We start from the raw sequence: 23,053 nt of genomic DNA, 5'->3' as shown, positions 1-23,053 counted from the left end.
TAGGTCGTTACTGTCAGCACTGTAACGCAGTCCCTTGACATCGAGAAGGAACCCAAACTTGGCATCAGTGTCATGCAAATGAGCGAACCTTTCATCCATTTCTCTGTAAAGACGGTCGAGTGTTCCCTTCATGACTGTTTCCATTTCCTCCTTTGCTGTTAACCCAGCGTCTCTCGAGTTCTCATCAGCCATTTGTTTCTTTCGTCTCTGATGTCTTTCAACTTCAATATTCCATTCTTGACAGAGACCGACTCCTTCTTCGAGTGACTCACTGACCAACACTTCTCTTTCATCATAAAAATGATCTTGGAGGGCTTTCAAATCCAGGGCAGCATCGTGGAAGTTCATGCTAGGATCCTGTAGCCTCTTTTGAATACAGTCGATGCGAATGGGTACTTTGTTCCAAAATCCTAGAAAAATCAGAAAATCGTAACTCAACATGTGGTTGTACAACTGCCTTGCGTCACTTCTTGTTTCACTGGTCTCGTTTTCAATGTCTATTATGTCCTGGAGAACTTGTAGTATCTCCTCAAGGTACTTGTTGACGGGCTTCACTGCTTCTGTCCTTGCACTCCACCTGGTTTCGGACTCCGACTTAACAACCACAGGCACGGCGTTTTTGAGTTTTTCCCAGCGCTGTGTTGAACGAGAGAAAAACACGTAGAGAGCTTCGATGGTTCCAAAAAGCGTGACCATCATTGTATCCTGCTTGGCTGCATGTACACCCACCAAGCTGAGTGAGTGTTTGTCGCAATTCACAAACACTGCCAGGTTGTTTTTCTTACTTATTCTTTGATGAACACCACTTCTGTGTCCAGCCATCACAGCAGCATTGTCATAGCACTGTGACCGATAATTTTGTAGCTCCATTTCGTCCTTCTATAGCTGTTTCAAGATGTCTTCAACCAAGCTCTCAGCATCTTTCTGGCCTATCTGGATAAAACCAAGGAAGGACTCTCTAACACGGACTGTTTTCCTCTCAAAATCAACTTTCACATACCTCACTACTTCTGACATCTGTTCACGGTGTGCCTGATCAGAAATGGAGTCAAACATGAGACCATAATACTTGGCTTTCCGAATGCTTCTCAGTAAACTCCGGCAAACAGTGGATGCCATCATGTGGATGAATTTGTTCTGGACACCATTGAAAGATAAGATGTGGATCCAGGATGACTTTCCAAATGAGTGAGGTGTTATTTTATGACAGGGTCGAAGATGGCCAGTAGTTTCAGTAAGCCAAGGAAATTTCCCACATTGGAGTCATCGTCTAGCTGGAGTGATTCCGTGTCCTCGCAAAGCCAGGTTCTGAGTCTGAGGAATTTTATACAGTGAAGGATTCTTGTCAAGATATCACACCATTTCTGCTTTTCCTTCTCAATCTGTGACTGAAATACTGCGTCAATAACTCCTCTGTTTCTGGCATTCCCAATGATTCTTGGCTTTTTCATGAACACTAATCCTTTCAGGTGCTTTCTACTGGTTGAATCCACTTTCCTGCTCCAACGAGGATTGATGGTCTGACCGGAAATAGAGAAGACAACAGATACAAAATGCAGGCTTTTAACAAGAGGAATAGACCAGCCATGAGCGAGTCACTTTCTCACTATGACCATTTCCCAGTTTCCTCTTGAACCAAGTTTTGTTCATTGAGCGGTTATTTGTTGGTAGGAAAGGCCCTCACTGTTCTGGAAATGCTTCAAACCCAGCTTTATTATTTCTGTTCTCAATGCGTCAGGCAGAATTGCTTTTCCAGTATCCATGTCGAACTTAAGAAGTCCAATGTCATGCTGGTCAATCACTTCTGGTATGACAGTTCGAGGCTCTCTTTGACACCATCCAGTTCACTAGGTTCAGTGTCGTCAGGTTCAATCTCGTCAAGTAAAATCTCGTCGATAAACTTAACATCACCACCACCACTATCGTCTTCCCCTCCTGTCATGTCCATGTTCTCTGTGGCATCCTCACTCTTAATCTCATCATACTCGGATTTATCTGACTTCACTACCTCCTCGGCTTGTGATGCATTTATACTTGATCCACCTTCGGATTCTAACAAACTTGTAGCAGGTGAAGGCGACTCCATGGAACTACTTGTTCCCGGCTTTTCAAAGAAGGGCATGAAGAACTTGCTTGACTTCTTGGCTTCATCCACCTCCAACTTTCGTCTCTTCCGTTCTTAGCTCCACTTTCACTCTTCATGAAGGAACGTTTCATGGTCTTCTTACACAATGCTCTGAAATAAGGCCATTCTAGTGCTTCTCACCCATGATAATCAAAGACAGATCATACATCCGAAGAAAATTCTTTTTTCACTAACCGAGGATGGCTTGTCTGACTTTAATAGAAACTGTTCAGGGCACGTGCCATACCTGCCATACCTTAGATATGCCATTGTCCACAAGACTAAATGGTCTGTATGGATTAAATAGAAATATTTAATAATAGTCAAACATTTATTTCTGCAATTACGTGAGGATAGAGCTTATATAAAATCATTGATGGAAGAAGGAATGTCACAATTCTGAGATATTTTGCTTAAAGGTGAGCCAACACTGGGTGTCTGCTGTTCAAATAGGCTGATATGTATTACTGTTATTACATTTACAACAGTATGTTTGGCAACACGACACATCTTTCTATTAGATGCAGAAGTAATCCCTCTCCTCCATTGGCATTTGTCTCTCTAATAACCAGAAAAGTGAAATTCTTACACATTTAGCCTTTTGTATATACATAGAAAACCAGGCAAGCTGTCAAATAGCCCAGAGCAGCCAATGCACTTTGATCTGGAGTAGAAGAATTTTCACTGTGCTGCAGTCTCACAGCTTTAGTACTAAATATCTGGTGTTGAATGCTCACATTTTAAAACATGTGACTTGAAACTGCATACATTTTGATTCCTTCCCAATATTTACAACCCCTTGGCTTTTATTTACTTTTATTACTCACAGCTCTGGTTTCTGTGATTGCTTTACAGCCTTATGTAATTTAGAACTGCTAAAGTTTTACACACAAGACTTGACTTGTGCATGGGCTATAGGTGTCCCAAATAATTTTGAAATGTTGTCTCCATCAACGTTGCAAACCTGATCAAAAAAAAAGAAACTATTGCTATGAAGTTATGTGCTTTGGGCCCTCTGAAAACAGTTGATTGCCCTTTTCTTCCAATCCAGAAGTTAATAAACTACAAACAAGAACCTGAATAAGATTTTCAGAGTACAAATCCGGAGCAGAAGGTAACAAAATTAAGGGAGAATTATGATGTTTTCTCCATTTGGTTGAGGTAGCGCAATATCCAAAAGAAAGGGCAAAATAAAAAATCCAAAAAAACTGCAGATGCTGAAAATCTACAATAAAGCCAAGAATGAAGGAGACACTTAACAGTTCAGAGAACATTTATGGAAAGAGAGGCGAAGATAATTCAGGTCAAAGACCCGGAAACAGAGCTGGCATAAGCAAAATGGCTGCTGCAGTGGCATCCCAATGGTGGATTTTTACATATATGGCAAGACATATACAAAAAAGAAAATCTCTTGTTTCTCTCTTTTTAAATTCCATTAAGAGTCCCAGATTTTAAACATTAACTGTTTCTTTTTCCATGGATGTAGCCTAACCTGCTGAGATTTTCCAGCTATTTCTGTTTTCACTTGGGGGCAAAATAAACACCTCTAGTGTTTTCTTGCTAATTCTACTGGGAAGAAACACATTGAGTGAATCGTGTAGATCATCCACTTAATTAATTAAATTAGACTCTTAATTTGGTGCCTATCAATCCAAGAGAATTTATGTAACAAGTCACCAGTCACTCCCCACAGCTACTAATAAAAGCCAGTCTATATAAATGTACTGAATTTTTCTCTGCATGTTTTTTATCATTAATTGTTGAACCTGTTTGTCTATTTGATGGCCAGATCCTGCTTTATAATTCATCTGGGAAACATTCTTTAAACCTGTTTGTTTCCTTACAGGGACAGAGTGGTGAGCTATACACTGGGCCGTAGACTGCCAACGGACCATGTCAGCGGACAGCTGCAGTTCCGATTCGAAATAACATCTTCAATCCACCAAGGTTGTTTGTGTTTCAATACATGAAATGAAAGTTTAAAAGCATCTGCAGTGAAACATTTAGTTACTACTGAAATAATGTGATTAGATTTATTTTAGTTTAATTTTTATGAGGGGATAAAGAGCATAGCTAAACACCTTACACTTTATCTTAACTTACAGGACATCTCTGGACTCAGAGAATTAGCTGAGATCATTATAGAGATCATATGATTGAGTTTGGTAGTCTGCATGGTCTGATAGGGACTCAATGCTTCGTCTGTTCTGTGCATTTTTAAATGTTCCACAACATTGTAGTTCAGTAGTGAACTAATATCAAGTGGCATTTTACTTGCTCATTTTCTGAATGTGGGCATCAAGGACAATGCCAGCAATTTTAGCCCACTTCTATTTGACTCTGAACTGGCAAGGCAGTCAAGATTCAATCATATGGATTAAACTAATTGACAAAAAAAATCCTTTCCTGAAGCACCCTAGTAAGCACCCAGGTGATTTTTATGGCAATTAATCTAGATTTCCTGGTCAACATTACTGAGAGTTGTTTATTACAATCCTTGCAACTTATATTAAAGGCTGAAGTGGAGACACAAGAGACTGTGGATGCTGGAATCTTAAGCAGCACAAAGGGCAGTAAAGGAACTCAGTAGATCAGGCAGCTTCTACCTGGTCCAGGTGAAGGGTCTCAAGGTGAAATGTTGACTGTCCATTTCCCTCCATAGATGCCGCCAAAACTACTGATTTCCTCCACTGCTTTCTGTGTTGCTAAAGATTAACATACTGATTTTAAAGACTATTGTGATATCTATAAATACCTGATCAAGATAGAAGCATGTTCCTGTCTAAGAAGTTGGGCAAGTGATACTGGACAAAAAAACTATTCTCTCATTTAGATTGTAATAGGAGAATCCAGTAGTCCAAAATGGGAAAGGGAAGGAAGCATGTGTACTTCATCTCCCCATCTAGGGGTTCAGGTAATGGATGGATTTGAGCCTAAGTTATGATACATTGTATACTCCTGCTTCTACATTAAACTATCCTTGGTCATTCCTTAAGTGAGGACCACACCAGAAAGTGACAAGTTGAGCGGGTAGTAACCAGCAGCAGTCCAAGTTAACAGATCATATGACCTGAGTGTCAGTGGGGCTGTCGTGATTTTCTAATGTTCTCCAGGTGTTTTGGGACAAGTTACACAAGCAGCAGTGGAATATTACCCTTGTGTTCTGGCTTTCGTTTTTAGGGATTCTTAATGATCTGTGCTGTACTTCCAGCATTTACTGCTTTTAAAAGCTTAATTATGTGAGCTTGGTATGGAATAGTTCATAATAGGATGCTTTCACTTCTTCTAATTCTTTTTTCTCTGATAACTTTTAGATGATGAAGATATCTCAGCCAGTACTGAATCAGGAACAGCTGAACAACAGGAAAATCCAATAATGGACGCAACCGAGCAGACCTGTTGTGAGTCCCAGAGTGTCAGCGGTACAGAAGAGGCTGAGCAGTTGAATGAGCGTGAAAGTAATGTGAATGGTGTGGACTTGAGTAGCTCGCCCAACAGTATCAATGTTGTGACTTTGAGTGAACCGTCACCTGTCAGTGAATTAGACCTAACCATTGAAAATGTGAATGGTGAGGGTGACAACAATAAAGAGGATAATTTACCAGCAAGTATATTGGATCTCAGGGAGCCAGTACCTGACATAACTGATTTAACCGAGCCTGAGGCTAGCGCAGTTTTGGATGCAATGCCAGAGAGAGAAAGAACACTGGAAAGTGATGAGACAGAGAACACACAAGAAGAAGTGTGTTCTGGTCAATCCATGCCCGAGGCTGAAAATGTCACTCAAGACATGTGTGAGGTAGATGGGATTGACAACACTGAAGCTTCACCTCAGCAGGAAGACGATACATTGAAAATGAGGAAAACCGGAAAGAGGAAAACTAGGCCATTCTCACTGCCAGTGTCTGAGCTGGAATCCGTGATCGCTTCAGCTTGTGGTTCAGGAGAGCCAGAAACCCCTCGAACCCACTACATCACTCTGCACCGGCTGCTCCATAGTCTGCCTTCTGCACAACTGGATAACGATGATGCCCAGGAACAGGCCAGTAGCAGTTTTGTTCCCTTAGAACTGTTAGTAAAAGAAACCGTGGATCAAAGTGGAACATGTGAGATGGATACAACAGAGCTTCAAACGAGTAGTGATACAAGTGGGCCCAGTAATACTGGGAGAAGGATGCTGCCTCGTAGTGCATCAGTTGAACATCTTTCAGAGTTAAACCAAATCTTAGAGAAGGATCAGCAAAGCAATCAAAGTGAGACTGTAGCAGATACAGAACAGCAGGTCAATAACGAATGGGACATCTGTGATACACCATGTTGTAGAACTTCTTGTTACAGCACTTCCTGTTACAGTACATCCTGTTATAGCACTTCCTGCCAAAGTACTTCCTGTTACGATAGTACAAATCACTTCTCCTCAAGCCATACCAGGTTCTCCTCAATTGACAGTGCACGGCTATCTGAAAGTACAGTTTTCTCTTCACAAGAAGAGGAGGATGAGAACAGTGCATTTGAGTCGATGCCAGAGTCAGGCCATAGCCCTGAGTATTGTGACAGAATACAAGTGGACAGCATCCTTCAGTGGCCTGAGGAGCCTGCCGCCCAAGGACTGGAAAGGATATTGGTAAATGATGAGACTGCTGCGGGGCAGAGCAGCAGATTGGAAGGTCAGAGTCACAGATGTTTACTTTGGCTAGTAGCTTGGAATTCCCTCAACATTATAATGCTTTCATTGGCCATATAAGTTTACATCATTAAAAAAAGTTCATAAACATGTAATAATGAAGCATTTTCTTATCTATTCTTCTCTTCCTTCATTTTCCTGTCATCAGTAATGTAAAGAAAATATTGTTGGCAAGATGCAGGGGGCTATGTTTGATAGCTGCTCAAGATAATAGATTGGTTGTAGAATGGTGGAGACTGACGTCGTAAATGGTAGTTACTTCTACTCAGAAAACAATCAACCACGATTCTCCAAATAAAGATAAATCTTGTGATGTTAGCTCCCCCTCCCTACACTTTGGGGAAGCTCATATCATGATTAAGCTTTATCTAAGATAAGATAAAGCTTGTAAAGGTAAAGGGAAAACTTGTGATATTATCTCCCCACCCCCAGCCCTACACCAAGGTTCCATCTCAACACACTGTTTTATTGTTCCAAATTCCAGCACTGTCAACGTGCATTAGAGAAATCATCATTCATGATTCAAGATGGAGTGTTTAATGTTATTTCCAGTACACAAGTGTAAAAGAGAACAAAGTAATTATTACTCCAGAACCAGTGCAGCACAAAAGATAAAAAATACACAACAATAAAGAAACACAATAAATATAAACACATAAGGTAACTTGTGTACATAGTTTAGTTGAATGTCGGTAATGTGACATGAAGCACAGGAGGTGACTCTGACAGGAAATGATAAAGCAGTGGAGGTGGAGGTGTTGATCAGCCTTCCCGCTTGGTATAAGTAACTGTTTTTGAGTCTGATGATCCTGGCATCAATGCTACATAGCCTACTCCCTGTTAGACGTGGGACAAGCAGTCCATGAGCAGGGTGGGTGGGATCCTTCATGATGTTACTGGCCTTTTCTAGCATCTTTCTCTATATATTTCACCTATCACCCCACCAGCCTCCACTTCCAATGCATAGTTTTCCATAACTTTCAGCATCTCCAATGAGACCCCACCACCAAGCACATCTTTCCCTCTTGCCCCCCCCCCCACCTTTCTGCTTTCCACAGGGATCTCTCCCTATGTGACTCCCTTGTCCATTCATTCCCCCCTCACTGATCTCCCTTCTGGCACTTGTCCTCACAAGCAGAACAAGTGCTACACCTGCCCCTACACCCCTACACCTCCTCCCTCACTACCAAACAGTCCTTCCAGGTGAGATGATACTTCACCTGTGAGTTTGTTGGGGTCATCCACTGTATCCAGTGCTCCTGGTGTGGCGTCCTGTACACCTTTCAGACCCAACATAGATTGGGAGACCTCTTCGCTGAGCACCTATGCTCCATCTGCCAGAAAGAGCAGCATTGCCCAGTGGCCACTCATCTTAATTCCACTTCCCTTCCCATTCCAGACCATGCCCTCCTCTACTGTCACAACGAACCCTAACCCTCAGATTAAAGGAGCAATACCTTATATTCCATCTTGCTAGTCTCCAACCTGATGACATGAATGTGAATTTCTCAAAATTCCGGTAATGCCCCTCCCCCATCATTCCCCATTCCCATTTCCTCTCTCACCTTATCTCCTTACCTGCCCTTCACCTCCCTGTGGTGCTCCTCCCCCATTCTTTCTTCCATGGTCTTATAACCATATAACAATTACAGCACGGAAACAGGCCATCTCGGCCCTTCTAGTCCATGCCGAACGCTTACTCTCACTCAGCCCATAACCCTCCATTCCTTTCCTGTCCATATACCTATCCAATTTTTATTTTTAAATGACAAATTTGAACCTGCCTCTACCACCCCTACCACTTCTGTCCTCTCCTATCAGATTCCCCCATCTGCAGTTCTGTATCTCTTTCACCAATCAACTCTCAGCTCTTTACTTCACCCCTCCTGGTTTCACCTATCACCTTGTGTTTCTTCCTCCCCTCCCCCCACCTTCTTACTCTGACTGCTCATCTTTTCTTCTCTGGTCCTGAGGAAGGGTCTCGGCCAAAAAAGTTGACTATACTCTTTTCCAAGGATGCTGCCCAGCCTTCTGAGTTCCCCCAGCATTTTGTGTGTGTTGTTTGGATTTCCAGCAGCAGCATATTTTCTCTTGTTTGTATATAAGTCTTTGAGGGCTAGAAGGCTCATACAGATGATGTGTTGGGCTGTTTTGACCAGCCATAGTAGAGCGTTCTTGTCCACCTCGGTGCAGTGATGTAGCATGTTGGGATGCTCTCTACTGCACGCCTAGAGAATGGCACGAGTACTGGTGTGCCTAGTCCAGCTCTCCTCAGCCTCTGCAGAAAGCAGAGGCATTGGTGAGCTTTCCTGATTGCATAGCATGTGCTCTGGGACCATGAGAGGCTGTGCGAGATGTGCGCTCCCAGGAGTTTGAAACTGCTTGCAGTTTCCACTGCTGTGCCAACAATGTAAAGAGGAATCTGCATGGTGTGCGTTCCCCTGAAGTCGATAACCATCTCTTTTGTCTTATTGACATTGAGGAGGAGATTATTTGCCTGGCAACAGGCCTTGAGGACTTGGCATTATTTTCACTTTGGTATTTTACTGATTTGTACTATTAACAGTATCTTCTATGTGGAAGAATCTATGGTTTCTCATTAGCCAGCTTAAAAACCACACAACTGGCTTGTTAGTGAGTCATCCCTGAGTCCAAAGAAGTGCCTTGTAAGAAGGATTAACTTTGCAACACATATTTAGCCCAAATAGGGTTAAATGGATCTCTTATACCAAACAATTAGAATTTTATTTTAGTTGATGTCAACATAGTTTTTAGTGCACGTTCACCTGTGGGTTCTAAGCTGCTTCAATCCATAATGTGGAGCTCAGGAAATTTGAATTTCCAATGCTTCTGCCATTCGCTTGAACAGGATAACAAAACACAATTCTGGCATATTCTGTGAGTCGCCACATTTGCAGTTAATGGCAAACAGCTCAGTCCCTTTTCAAAAATGAGTTTCATTTGTGAAACTGAGGGCTTATCTCCCTGCCTATAATGCTCACACCCAGTTCTGGACAGGACGCTGGGCTTAGAGGGAGTGTAGTACAGATTTACTTAAGGTTAAATTAGGAGGATGATTTGCAGAATCTAAGGCTGCATTTTGTGGCAGCAAATTAATTGAAGCATTTAATGTATTAGTAGGGGGCTACTCGGCTGGAGAGTGGAAATTATTTCCCCTTATTGGGAAGCGTTAATATTACAGTTTAATTAGACCCAGAGTTTTCAGCACTTCCAGTTCTCTGCCTTACAGTTCAGGCTACCTGCGATCAACTCAAACCACAGACACTGTCTGTGCAGAGCTTGCTCATTCTCCTAGTGACCACGTGGGTTTCTTCCTGCAGCTGCAGTTTTCTCCCATGTCCCAAAGCAGCATGGATTCAAAAGCTAAAAATGATAAAATTCGTGGGAATGCTGTGACAAGGAAAGAAGTGGGGAAGTGGGATTGCTGTATGGATGGGCAATGACTCAGGATAAAAGGCCTCCAGTGTCCTATGAAAATATATGTAGCGAAGTTAGGAAATAATTTCACACACAAGATGTCAGTAGAGATTTAGGAGTTTGTACAATTAATGCTGATCAGCTATTAATTGTAAATTTGAGACTGATACATTTAATGAGTTACATATTTAAGTCCCAGATCATGTTTTGTTCCTTTCAAATGGTGCATCAGCTCAAGGGGCAAAGGGGCTTGAATGCAAAGAGGAGCATTACTGGACCAGAGTACTGTTGTTACTGAGATCATAGCCAGAGAGGAACCAAGTGGTGCTTGGAAGATACAACATGTCAAATTCACAGAATGATGTTGGACAGTGACACCCTTTCTACTTTTACATGGAATCTAAGGCCTCACTCTTAGCTGCTGAGTCTTTCAGGCCAATCAAAATTCTCCTGAGGTACCAAGTGTAGAAATGAGGTGCCTCTTGCAACAGATTTTGGTAAGCAAGTAGGTGAGATGTGTTTCATGGTTTTGGACTTAGGGCCAGTCACACCCAGGTCATCACACATCAGACGCAGAAGTTAATGGCATTCTGCAAAGATGGCAAAACTGAAGCTTCAAACCTCAAAGAAAAGTCCAAAGAAAGGAAAATCATAGTGATTTTAAATTGATTTTTAAGGAATTGATTTTGAATGTGTGATGTATTATGCTACAAATTTGGCTTTGGGTTATTAATCCAAAATAATCTTCTTGCTAAAAGCATTTTCAATTATCTTGAATAGTTCTATTGGTTGTCTATTTCTGACATAAGTGGCATATTAGTTTTGTTTTTTATATAGTGACTGATTCTCTAATCTCTTTCAAAGACTTATTCCTTGTCTACTACTGGCTCTTGTTACTCATTTGGTGCAATGTCTATAAAGCAGTGATTTAAAGTGATCAGTTGTTTTTTATTGAAGTAAATAGGAAAGACAGTGTTAATCTGCTTTAAATTATAGAACTTTGATGAATGATGGGATCTTTCTTATTCCTTGGCGATGTACAAGATTCAGGAGACCAAACAACTTTGGCTTTGTTTTGCTGGCTCGTTGTATATGATTGAGACTTCTCTGCTTTTTCAAATATGCAGCATTAGGGTGATGTTACCTCATCAAAATCTCTGAGCAGAACCAATGTCTATGTCAAGGATGCTAATTTGGGTGTGGGCAGAAACAGTGATTCTGTTATGTTGTTTTCAAAGTAGCCTTAAAAATGCCTTTGATGCACATGACAACCAACATTCTTATCTGTACAAGTTCTACCAGATATCACATTATGCTGCTTTATTTTTCATTGAATATCTTGGTTAGGATGAATCATACCTGACACAATGGAAGCACAAATTATGCACATCCTACCCTAACCAACCTTGTGTTCCCCATGCCTCTCAGGGATGGATTTGTAGAAAATGGAAGTGAAATCTTCAATTGACAGGTTGTAGAAAAAATACATTATCTGCGGATTTCTACTGTGAAACTTCACTTCATATAATTTAAATTATTGATGAGATAACATAAAATGCAAGAGCACCAGAAAGTAGGAGCAGAAGTAGACCACATGAGACCTCAGGCCTTTCTATATAAACATGACAGATCTGTCTAAAGCATCAACACATCTTCTGTGCCAGTTTTCTATGGTCCTGATTTTCCCTGATCTCTCATTAAAGTTGTCTCACTCCTCTTTAATCTAACTTCCACTTGAGATAGAGAATTCCAGAGATCCACAGTCTTACAAGAGAAGAACTTCCTTTTCACCAGCACATTAAATAACCACCTGCTTACCTTGTAATAATGTGCATTGTATTAAATTTGCAGATGGCCTTAAGTTAGAAGGTTATGTGGATGGGAAGTTACAGAAGGACATAAATCAAATGAGTTGGCAAAATCCATTGGTAGATAGGATTTCAATTTGGTGAAGAATGAGGTGCAGCAATTTAAATCAGCTTTGAATGCATTCTTAGTAGCAAGAAGACCAGGAAATGTAAGGGATCAAATAGTCACAATCTTGTAGAAGGAAAAAGGTCTTTTGTTACATCATGCTTATATTGGTTTTATGAAAAGATAGCACATTTAATCCCCCTGTATCTTCTCAGTCTTACTCCAATACCCATCTATTTGCATTTTGAAAATTCAAATGAATTTTTTTTTCCTCTTTTCATACCCAGCCATCCAGGTCAAGGAACAGTACAGTATAGATTTAATGGACCAAAATGACATCCTTCTGTGACACTAGGAGCTATGAAAGATAAATCGAGTTCCAATCGTCGATTGTAAAGCTTTAACATATCTGCTTCTTTTTTCGTCGTCGTTATATTTATTTACTAATGGCGATGTCCCATAAACCTTTAAGATTAGTACTCATCAAACCCGGGCCCTTCTCTCCTTGAATCACATGTGCTGCTCATTTCAGCAGAGTCCTGCAGCTGTCCTTATAAAGCTTTTTTACTATCCTGCCTACTGCCATGTTGCTGAGTTTCATATTCTCCACAAATCTAACAAAAAAAAGAAATGGTTCCCCCTCCCCTTCAGAAAACCAACTCTTCTCTACTAGCATGTCCATAATCTCTTTCTTGATTTTGTATCCAAATCACACTGACCATTGAGAACTATATGCTTTGACTTTTCAAATGTAATGTTATAAAGTCATGCAGTGCTACGGCACAGAAACAGATCCTTTGAGCAATCTAAACTGTGCCAGCAGTTCTTCTGACTATCCATGGCATCTACCTGTTGTCAGACTGTAGCCCTCCATACCTCTCACCCATGTACCTATCCAAACTTCTTTTAAGTGTAACAATTGAACTTTAATCTACCTCTTCCACTGACAGCTCGTTCTACACTCATTCAGCCCTTTTAGTGTAGTACCCTTCAGATTCCCCTTAAATGTTTAACCTTTCACCCTAAACCTGTAACCTCTAGTTCTAATCTCACCCAACCTGAGGGGGAAAAGTCTGCATGCATTCACCCTTCATAATTTTGTATACCTCCATAAGAATCTCCCCTCATTCTCCTGCACTCCAGGGAATAAAGTGCTAACTCATTCAACCTATCCCTGTAACTTACTTTATTGTATTTGATCAGATACTTTTTGAAAATCCACATGTACAACTGAAATGCACATCCCTTTCAGCCCTCTCTTAATTTCATCAAAGAGTACTTTGGTCAGAGAGTACTTTGATTTAACAAATATGTGGAAGTTAGTAAAACGTGCTTCTCCAAATGAAAGTTAATTTTGTCCTTTTAGAATGATCTTTGATGGTTTTGGTCCATCACTGACATTACACTAATTAGCCCATAGCTACCCCTCTACCCTTTTATTTGGGACAATGATTACACTGACTGTTCTCCAGTTCTGTGGTTTCACACCAAAATCTTAGTAGACTGGTCAAAATTTCTGATCCCTTTGGATAATGTGAGCAAACTGGGATTTGTTTCATTAAGATCAGTAACTTTGCATTATACAGTATGTAGATACATATGTAGCCAGTGTATAGATACTAAAAGTAGTGGGAAATCTTGCATTGCATTTTGTTTCAAAGACTTGTGGTTAGTTCTAGTTCACAGTACCAAACTGAAAGCTTACATTCAATACAGAAAAAGTATTGGTAAATAGTCAATCACTTCCTGGAACCCATTATCCTATGGCATAAAATGTTTGTTAATGTACAGTGACTGTTCTATTCAATATCTACAGCTTGGCCAATAAGACATGGTGCAATAGAAAACAGTTGAGGGACTCGGACAAAGACATGTTAGCAAAACACAGGGAGTTCTACTCTGCATCTTGCTGACTCAAGTGGTTCACATTCGCTGACGGTAAAATTCCATCCCAGTGTAGGCAACATCTTTGATTCTGTGGTTCTGCTCAAGCATATGATTCAGAAGCTTGTGGGTGAAACACCAATTCGGTGATTTGAATTCAGAACCTTTGCTTGTTCCTCTGTGAAGGTTCATGGGACTTTTGGAGATTATCTTCAGGCTGAAATGTTAATTGAGGTCACATTTCTCTCACAATTAAATGAGATCTTATGGTATCAGGTCCAGGAAATTTCTCCTGGAGCCCAGGTCCATGTTTATTCTTCATGAATAGATGAGCTGGCCATTACCATGTTGCAGTTTATGGGCTGCCTTCTTCCCTGTGTCAGGTTGGATTTCTTAAAGATGCCTTTCTGTGAAGCGGCACGGGTGATCATATAAAGTACCGCATAAATCCACTTTTCTCTTAAGTAACATATGCATAAAAATTAATGGAAAATGTTAAAGAAACTACACATAAGACTATTAATAGAGCTAGACTTAGTACTAGTTAAGAGGTGATCAAATGTTGTCGCAAGAATGTTGTAGAATACAAGATGGAAAGGACTTCACAAACTATCTGGGTATTAATATTTTATGTCAGACCTGATTAGTTCCCTGCTGCTTTTCGTCTTTACTCTGCAAGTAATCTAGACTGAGCAGAATATTTTAATTGCTTATTATGGGCTAGAAACTCTATGTAGTTCCCCAATCTCCAATTTGAATTTATATAGGAAGTCAGCAGAAACTCAAAGGAATGACAACAATTGAAATTTTTAGAAAATATCCAGTTTCTTCATCCCCTGCTGGAAAGTAAGGAAATCCCTTTTAAATGCTCAGAAATTCCAGGTGCATTTTTATTGGATCAGAAAAATACATTTTCCTCAATTTTTCTGTTAACTAAAGCAGGTAATTCCAGTAATATTCTGACTTGCAAATTGTCATCTTCACCTGTTTGGTTGGCTGAACAACCATTAGATCATGCAGTGTTTTTTCCCTGTTCTGCTGAAGGGAATGGTTTCGGCTGGGATTAGGTTTCAACAAGCATCAATTATCTTTGGTATTCATCCAAATTGCCATTTCTATTGAGTCAAATGAACCAAGTAGGGTTTAACCACAAGTTATTCAAAGCAAAGGGATCATTAGAAATGCAAAATGCTGGAGATTTTCAGTGGATCAGGCAAGAATCTATGGAGAAAAAATGGACAGGGGATGTTACAGGTTGAAATCCTTCATTTGCCTGCACTTGGTGAAGAACAACAGTGTGAATTACGATACCTTATTTTCTTTTTCCCAGTTCCAGGATGTTAGGGTGAGTGCAGAGATCTCAATGACTTTGAAACTGCACTTGATAGAAATAATGGTTATAAGACTTCTTAGTGTAAATATAATGCTGCAGTCTTATATTTTTAATGAAACCACAAACTTCTCATTTACAATAGATTTCTGTAAGCATATTGGGATATTTTCCTACTGGTCCAGGGAAAACGTGACGTAAGTGCAAGTTGTTAACTCATCTTTTTTGTAACATTGCCCATTTACTATTATGAGACCACTAAATATTTTATGTATTATATCCAGCAAGGAACCCTTAAGTCTGTAATGTAGTCAAGCTGCTGTATTATTTCATAGAGTTTAGGGATATCAAGTGGTTTAAATAATATTGAAAATTGTCCTTTTAGAGACCAATAACAGGACATAATCTTTCTCATCCAGTAAACCATTTTTGTAAGATGTTATTATCAACATTTCATCTACAGTACAATAACCAAACCATTGGCACTTTCATTCAATAGTTTTCAGTTGACAATCCGTTTGATGTTCTCAAGATCATTTTAATATTATTCATAGTCATAGAAACATAGAAAACCTACAGCACAATACAGGCCCTTTGGCCCACAAAGCTGTGCCGAACATGTCCTTACCTTAGAACTACCTAGGTTTACCCATGGCCCTCTAATTTTCTAAGCTCTATGTACCTATCCAGGAGTCTCTTAAAAGACCCTATCGTTTCCGCCTCCACCACCGCTGCTGGCAGCCCATTCCATGCATTCACCACACTCTGCGTAAAAAATCTTACCACTGACATCTCCTCTGTACCTACTTCCAAGCACCTTAAAACTATGCCCTCTCGTGCTAGCCATTTCAGCCCTGGGAAAAAAGCCTCTCACTATCCACACAATCAATGCCTCTCATTATCTTATACACCCCTATCAGGTCACCTCTCATCCTCCATTGCTCCAAAGAGAAAAGGCTGAGTTCCCAATGGTATGCTCCCCAATCCAGGCGATATCCTTGTAAATCTCCTCTGCACCCTTTCTATGGTTTCCACATCTTTCCTGTAGTGAGGCAACCAGAATTGAGCACAGTACTCCAAGTGGGGTCTGACAAGGGTCCAATATAGCTGCAACATTACCTCTCAGCTCTTAAACTCAGTCCCACAGTTGATGAAGGCCAATGCACCATATGCCTTCTTAACCACAGAGTCAACCTGCGCAGCTGCTTTGAGCATCCTATGGACTCAGACCCCAAGATCCCTCTGATCCTCCACACTGCCAAGAGTTTTACCATTAATACTATATTCTGCCATCATATTTGACCTACCAAAATGAACCACTTCACACTTATCTGGGTTGAACTCCATTTGCCACTTCTCAGCCCAGTTTTGCATCCTATCAATGTCCCACTGTAACCTCTGACACGATCCACAACACACGCAACCTTTGTGTCATCAGCAAATTTACTAACCCATCCCTCCACTTCTTCATCCAGGTCATTTATAAAAATCACTAAGCGTACGGGTCCCAGAACAGATCCCTGAGGCACACCACTGGTCACTGACCTCCATACAGAATATGACCCATCTACAATCACTCTTTGCCTTCTATGGGCAAATCATTTCTGGATCCACAAAGCAATGTCCCCTTGGATCTCATGCCTCCTTACTTTCTCAATAAGCCTTGCAGGGGCCTTGCTGAAGGCATTTAACTAACGCCTTCATAAACTAATACAGCACAGAAACAGATCCTTCCACACAACTCGTTGATGCCGACATCTAAACCAGTCCCATTTTGCCAAGTTTGCCTGCATCCGTCTAAATCTTTCCTATCCATGTAGTTATCCAAATATCTTTTAAATGTTATTTTTGTACCTGCCTCAACTCTGTTCTCTGCTAACACATTCCTTTGATTTGACAAGACTGACTGAATCACCATTATAGAATCATGGAAAATTTATAACATGGGCCATTTGAATTCTGTTGCCTCATTCAGTTGGTGAGCTGTCCATCCCCAGCCTCCCTTCCATATCTCGACTTGTAGCCCTGCAGGCCATGGCTTTTCAAGGTGTGTTGAGGGACTCTGCTTCCACTGCCCTTTGGGGCAGTGAGTTAGCAGACCCACCATCCTTTGAGTAAAAACATTTTCCTCCATCTCCCCTCTAATCCCCATATCAATTACTTTAAATCTGTGCCCTTCATTGTTTTTATTTTGACTCATTGGCTGTAAGAACTGAGCTCCTCCTATCCACTATAACCAGGCCACTTAGATAGCTTTATACATCTTAATTAAATGACTCCTCAGCCTCCTCTTTTGTGTTCAAAAAATACAACCCCAGTTTACCCAATTGTTAAATAAATCTACAATTTTCTAGTCTGGTAAGCATTTTCTGATGAAACCCCCTTTTTCTGGGCATCCTTGGAAATGTGGCTCGTTAGCCCCTCGGTAACAGTCACTGTATTCCGTGGCAAGAACCCACCTTTGGCTTCGAATGTCTAGGGTGCAAATGACTTTGGTCCCGCCAAATCTGCAGGGTAGGGATGTCTCGCCCATCCAGACCCCGGTTTGTGTGAATGCTGTGTGATTTATTGCCCTGCAAAAGCCAGTTAGCATAAAATAACAGATTGCACACTGCATACAATTACAAACTTGTATAAAGAAGTATATTTGTGGACGTCAACTTAACCAAAGAGTTAGTAAAGAAAAGAAAGGAAAAAACAAAAGGGCCCATTATAATTAAACAGTCATATGTGCACAGGTTGGAACTCAAATCTTCCAAAAGCCATAGTCACCAACCTCTGTGTCTTGACTCCATCGAATCACGTTTCCTCACCAATCGAATCCTACACCCATTTCTCTTCAGCGTCCTCTCTTCACCTCCCTCCAAATAAAGACAAAGACTCACCACCAGTGTCAGTCACAAAACTGCTTCTCCAGCCTTCTCCCCATTCCACTCTCCTGATTGGATGGCCCACATTCCTAAGCATCCCTTATCTCCGATAGTAACCCAAACACTTTGTCTACAGAAAGACCATTCCATGAAATACCCTGCAGCATTAGCAGTAAAACCTTTACCAGGAAGTTATACTAATAATGTTGTCACCAGCAATTGTCCAATTGGAGTAGTCTGTAGTTGTGCTAGTGCACAACTGGCCAGCTCTTATATTCTCCATTTTGGCCAATAAAGGAAAGAATCCTATATGCGTTTTTAATTATCCTCTTGACCTGTCTTGGTAGTTTACATTTCCTGCTTTGTGGCATCTCCCAAAGGCAATTCTCTGGACTAAATTTGACTTGTCATCTTTTTGCCAACGGACCAGAGGATTGATGTCTTCCTGCAGTCTAATCTTTCCTTCCTCATTCACAAATATATTGCCTTTTCTTAAATCACCTGCCAACTTCCTTACCAGTCCCCTACATTTGGGTTCTAATTCATCAACGCACACTCTGTGGCCACTTTGTGAGGTGGGCGTCATCAAGTGGCCACTGGGTGTACGTTAGTGGTCTTTCACTGCTGTAGTTTGACACGCTGTATGTTCAAAGATGCTCTTCTGCACACTACTGTTGTAATGCATGGTTATTTGAGTTATTGTTGCCTTCTTGTCAGCTTGAACCAGTCTTGGAACCGTCTCTGATCTCTGTCATTAACAAGTGATTTTCACCCACAGAAATGCCACTCTTGAATTTTGTTGTTTTTTACACCATTCTCTGGAAACTCCAGAGACTATTGTGTGTGGAAAATCCCAGGAGATCAGCAGTTTCTGAGATACTAAAACCACCCTGTTTGGCGCCAACAATCACATTCAAAGACACTTAGATCATATTACTTCCTCATTCTGATTTTCGGTTTGAACAAATGAACCTCATGACCATGTCTGCAAGCTTTCATGGATTGTGTTGCTGCCAAATAATTGGCTGATTAGGTATTTGTATTTATGAACAGGCATACTGTACAGGTGTATCTAATAAAGTGGTCACTGAGTGTAAGGGTTGAAATAATGAGTTCAGTGAAACACCACACTGGTAACAGGTTTCCTTTAACAAAAATATCTTTCAAGCATTGCCTTTCACCTCTAATCCATTTAGACCAGGGTTTCCCAAACTTTTTTCTGGCATAGACCTCTACTGTTAACCAAAGAGTCTGTGGACCCCAGGTTGGGAACTCCTGATTTAGACTGTATCAAATACTTCTAGCAAATAAACCTTCCAAGTTAATTCCACAAATAATTGAATTATATTAGTCAAGCATGACCTTCCCTTAATACTGTACACTGGCTACCTCTGATTAATCTATTACTTTCTAACAGAATCTTTGTACTGTTCCCAATAATTTGTCTACTGCCCAAGTTAAACTATCTGGCCTTGGTTTAGGCCTTGTTTCTTTTTTAAATAATGGTATAATGTTAGACTCCATCGTATCCCCAGTGCCAATCCTATTGTCAGAATATGATTTCCTTCACTAATTAATGCCCTAAATGCTGACAGATCTGTGTGGAATTGTATACATTCCCATGTCTAAGAGTCTGCTAATTGATCAAAAGACATAGGAGCAGAATTTGACTATTTGGTCTATTGAGTCTACTCTGCCATTCCATGATTTATTATCCCTCTCAACCCCATCCCTCTGCCTTCTCTCTGTAACTTTTGACTCCCTGATTAATCAAGAACCTATCAATCTCTGCCTTAAATATGCCCAATATTTTGACCTGCAGTCATCTGTGACAACAAAGTCCACAATCTCACCACCAAAGAATTTTTTCCTCATCTCTGTTCTAAATGGATGTCTTTCTATTCTGAGGTTGTGAACTGTGGTTGGAGACTCACCCACTCTTGGAAACATTCTCTTCACATCCACTCTCTCTAGATCTTTCAACATTCAATAGGTTTCAATGAGATCCCCCATTATTCTCCAAAGCTCCAGTGAATATAGGCCTAGAGCCATCAAACGCCCCTCCTCATCAAACGCCTTTCATTCCTGGGATCATTCTTGTGAATCTCCTCTGGACTCTCTCTAATGCCAGCACATCTTTTTTAGATAAGGGGCCCAAAATTGCTGATACATCTCCAAATGCAGTCTGACCAATGCCTTATAAAGCCTCAGCATTACATCCTTGTTTTTATATTCTGCTCAAAATATATGCTAACATTCCATTTGCCTTCCTTACCACTGACTCAACCTGCAAGTTAACCTTTAGAGAATCATGCATAAGGACTCCCAAGTCCTTTTGTACCTCTGATTTTTGAGCTTTCACCTCATGTATAAAATAGTCCAGGCCTTTATCCCTTCTATCAAACTGCATGACCATTGCATTTCCATACACTATATTCCATCTACCATGTCTTTACCCATTCCCCCAATCTGTTTAAGTCCTTCTGCTTCCTCCACACCACCTGCCCCTCAATCTATCTTTCTATCATCTGCAAACTTGTCTGCAAATCCATCAATTCCTTCATAGAAATCATTGACATATAACATGAAATGAGTGGTTCCAACACTGAACCCTGCGGCACCCTACTAGTCACCAGCAGCCAAATAGAAAAGGCTCCCTTTATTCCCACTCTTTACCTCCAGCTGGTCAGCCAATCGTAGACCATAGGACCATATAATGAAGGAGCAGAATTGGGCCATTTGGCCCATTGAGTCTACTCCACCATCTCATCATGAGTAATTCATTTTCCCTTTCCGCCCCAACTCCTGCCTCCACCCGACCCCCCCCCCCCCCCCGCCATTTTCAATCAGGTCCTAACTAGTCAAGAACTTCTCAACCTCTGCCTTAAGTATGCATAAATACTTGAGCTCCACTGATTTACTACTCTCTGGCAAAAGGAATTCCTCCTCACCTCTGTTCTAAAAGGTTGCTCCTCTACTCTGAGGCTGTATCCTCTGGTCTTAGACACTCCCACCATAGGAAACATTCTCTCCACATTCACTCTATCAAGGCCTTTCACCATTCGATAAGTTTCAATGAGGTTATTTCTCATTCTTCTGAATTCCAGTGAAAACAGTCCCAGAGCCATCAAACGCTCTTCATATGAAAAGTCATTTAATCCTGGAATCATTTTTGTGAACCTCCTTTCGAATCTTCTCCAATTTCAGCACATCTTTTCTAAGATAAGGTGCCCAAAACTGCTCACAATACTCCAGGTGATGCCTCACCAGTGCTTTATAAAGTCTCAACATTACATCCTTGCTTTTATATTCTAGATCTCTTGAAATGAATGCAAACATCACATTTGCCTCCCTCACCACAGACTCAATCTGCAAATAAACCTTTAAGGAGACCTGCACAAGGACTTCCAAATCCCTTTGCGCCTCAGATTTGTGTTTTGTCTCTCCATTTAGAATATAGTCAACCCTTTCATTTCTTCTACCAAAGTGCATGACCATACACTTTCCAACATTGTATTCCATTTGCCACTTCTTTGCCCATTCATCTAACCTGTCTAAGTCCTTCTGTAACCTCTCTATTTCCTCAGAACTACCTGCCCTTCCACCTGTCTTCATATCGTCGGCAAACTTTGCAACAAAGCCATTTATTCCATATCCAAATCCCTGACATATAACATGAAAAGAATCAGTCCCAATACTGACCCCTGTGGAACACCACTAGTCGCTGGCAGCCAACCAGAAAAGGCTCCCTTTATTCCCACTCTTTGCCTCCTGCCAATCAGCCACTGCTTCATCCACATGCTAGAATCTTTCTTGTAGTACCTTGGGCTCATAGCTTGTTAAGTAGCCTCATGTGTGGCACCTTGTCTAAGGCTTTCTGAAAATCAATATCCATGGATTCGCTTTGCCCATCCTGCCTGGTATTTCCCCGAAGAATTCCAACAGATTTGGAAGGCAAGGTTTTCTCTTAAGGAAACCATTCCCACTTCGGCCTATTTTGTCATGTGCCTCCAAGTACCCCAAAACCTCATCCTTAATAATAGACTCCAACATCAACCCAACCACTGAAGTCAGACTAACTGGCCTACAATTTCCTTTCTACTGTTCTCCCTCCCTTCTTAAAGAGTGAAGTATTATTTGCAATTTTCAGCCCTCCGAAACCATTCCAGAATCTAGTTGTTCTTGAAAGATCATTACTAAAGCCTCCATGATCTAAAGCTACCTCTTTCAGAACCTTGGGGTGTTGACCATCTGGTCCAGGTGACCTTTCAGCTTCTCAAGCACTTTCTACTTAATAATAGCAACAACATTCACTTCTTTATCTTGACTCGCTTGCATTTTTGACATTTTGCTCGTGTCTTCCACAGTAAGGACTGATGCAGAATACTTACTAAGTGTGTCTGCTATTTCTTTGTCCCCCATTATTACCTCTCCAGCGTCATTTTCCAGCCATTTGATATCCTCTCCCACCTCCCTTTTACTCTATATATCTGAAAAAAACCTTTTGTTATCCTCTTTTATGTTATTGGCCAGCTTACCTTCATATTCTATCTTTTCTCTCATGGTGAATTTTTAGTTGCCTTTTGTTGGTTTTTAAAAGCTTCCCAATCCTCCACTTTCCTGCTAAATTTGCTATATTATATGCCCTCTTTTGCTTTTGTGCTCTCTTTGACTTCCCTTGTCAGCCATGGTTGCCTCATCCTCCCTTTAGAATACTTCTTCATCTTTGAGATGTGTCTTTCCTATGCCTTCCAAATTACTCCAGAAACTTCAGCCATTGCTATCTTGCTGTCATCACTGCTGATGTC

At 40.8% G+C, this 23,053-nt stretch overlaps 1 protein-coding gene across 1 annotated transcript in view; it reads left to right on the top strand.

The window, feature by feature from the left end:
• The window catches only part of LOC140732165 (E3 ubiquitin-protein ligase HECW1-like), a 453,787-nt gene that overhangs the window by 257,851 nt on the left and 172,883 nt on the right, over positions 1-23,053 (top strand). The window contains 2 exon segments of the mRNA XM_073054406.1: positions 3,972-4,072; positions 5,440-6,792. Coding sequence (XP_072910507.1) covers positions 3,972-4,072; positions 5,440-6,792 — 1,454 coding nt within the window.

The sequence above is a fragment of the Hemitrygon akajei genome, chromosome 8 (assembly GCF_048418815.1).
Source record: "Hemitrygon akajei chromosome 8, sHemAka1.3, whole genome shotgun sequence".
Taxonomy (NCBI): domain Eukaryota; kingdom Metazoa; phylum Chordata; class Chondrichthyes; order Myliobatiformes; family Dasyatidae; genus Hemitrygon; species Hemitrygon akajei.
The sequence above is the reverse complement of the archived record's forward strand: the minus strand, read 5'-3'. Positions and strand labels throughout refer to the sequence as shown.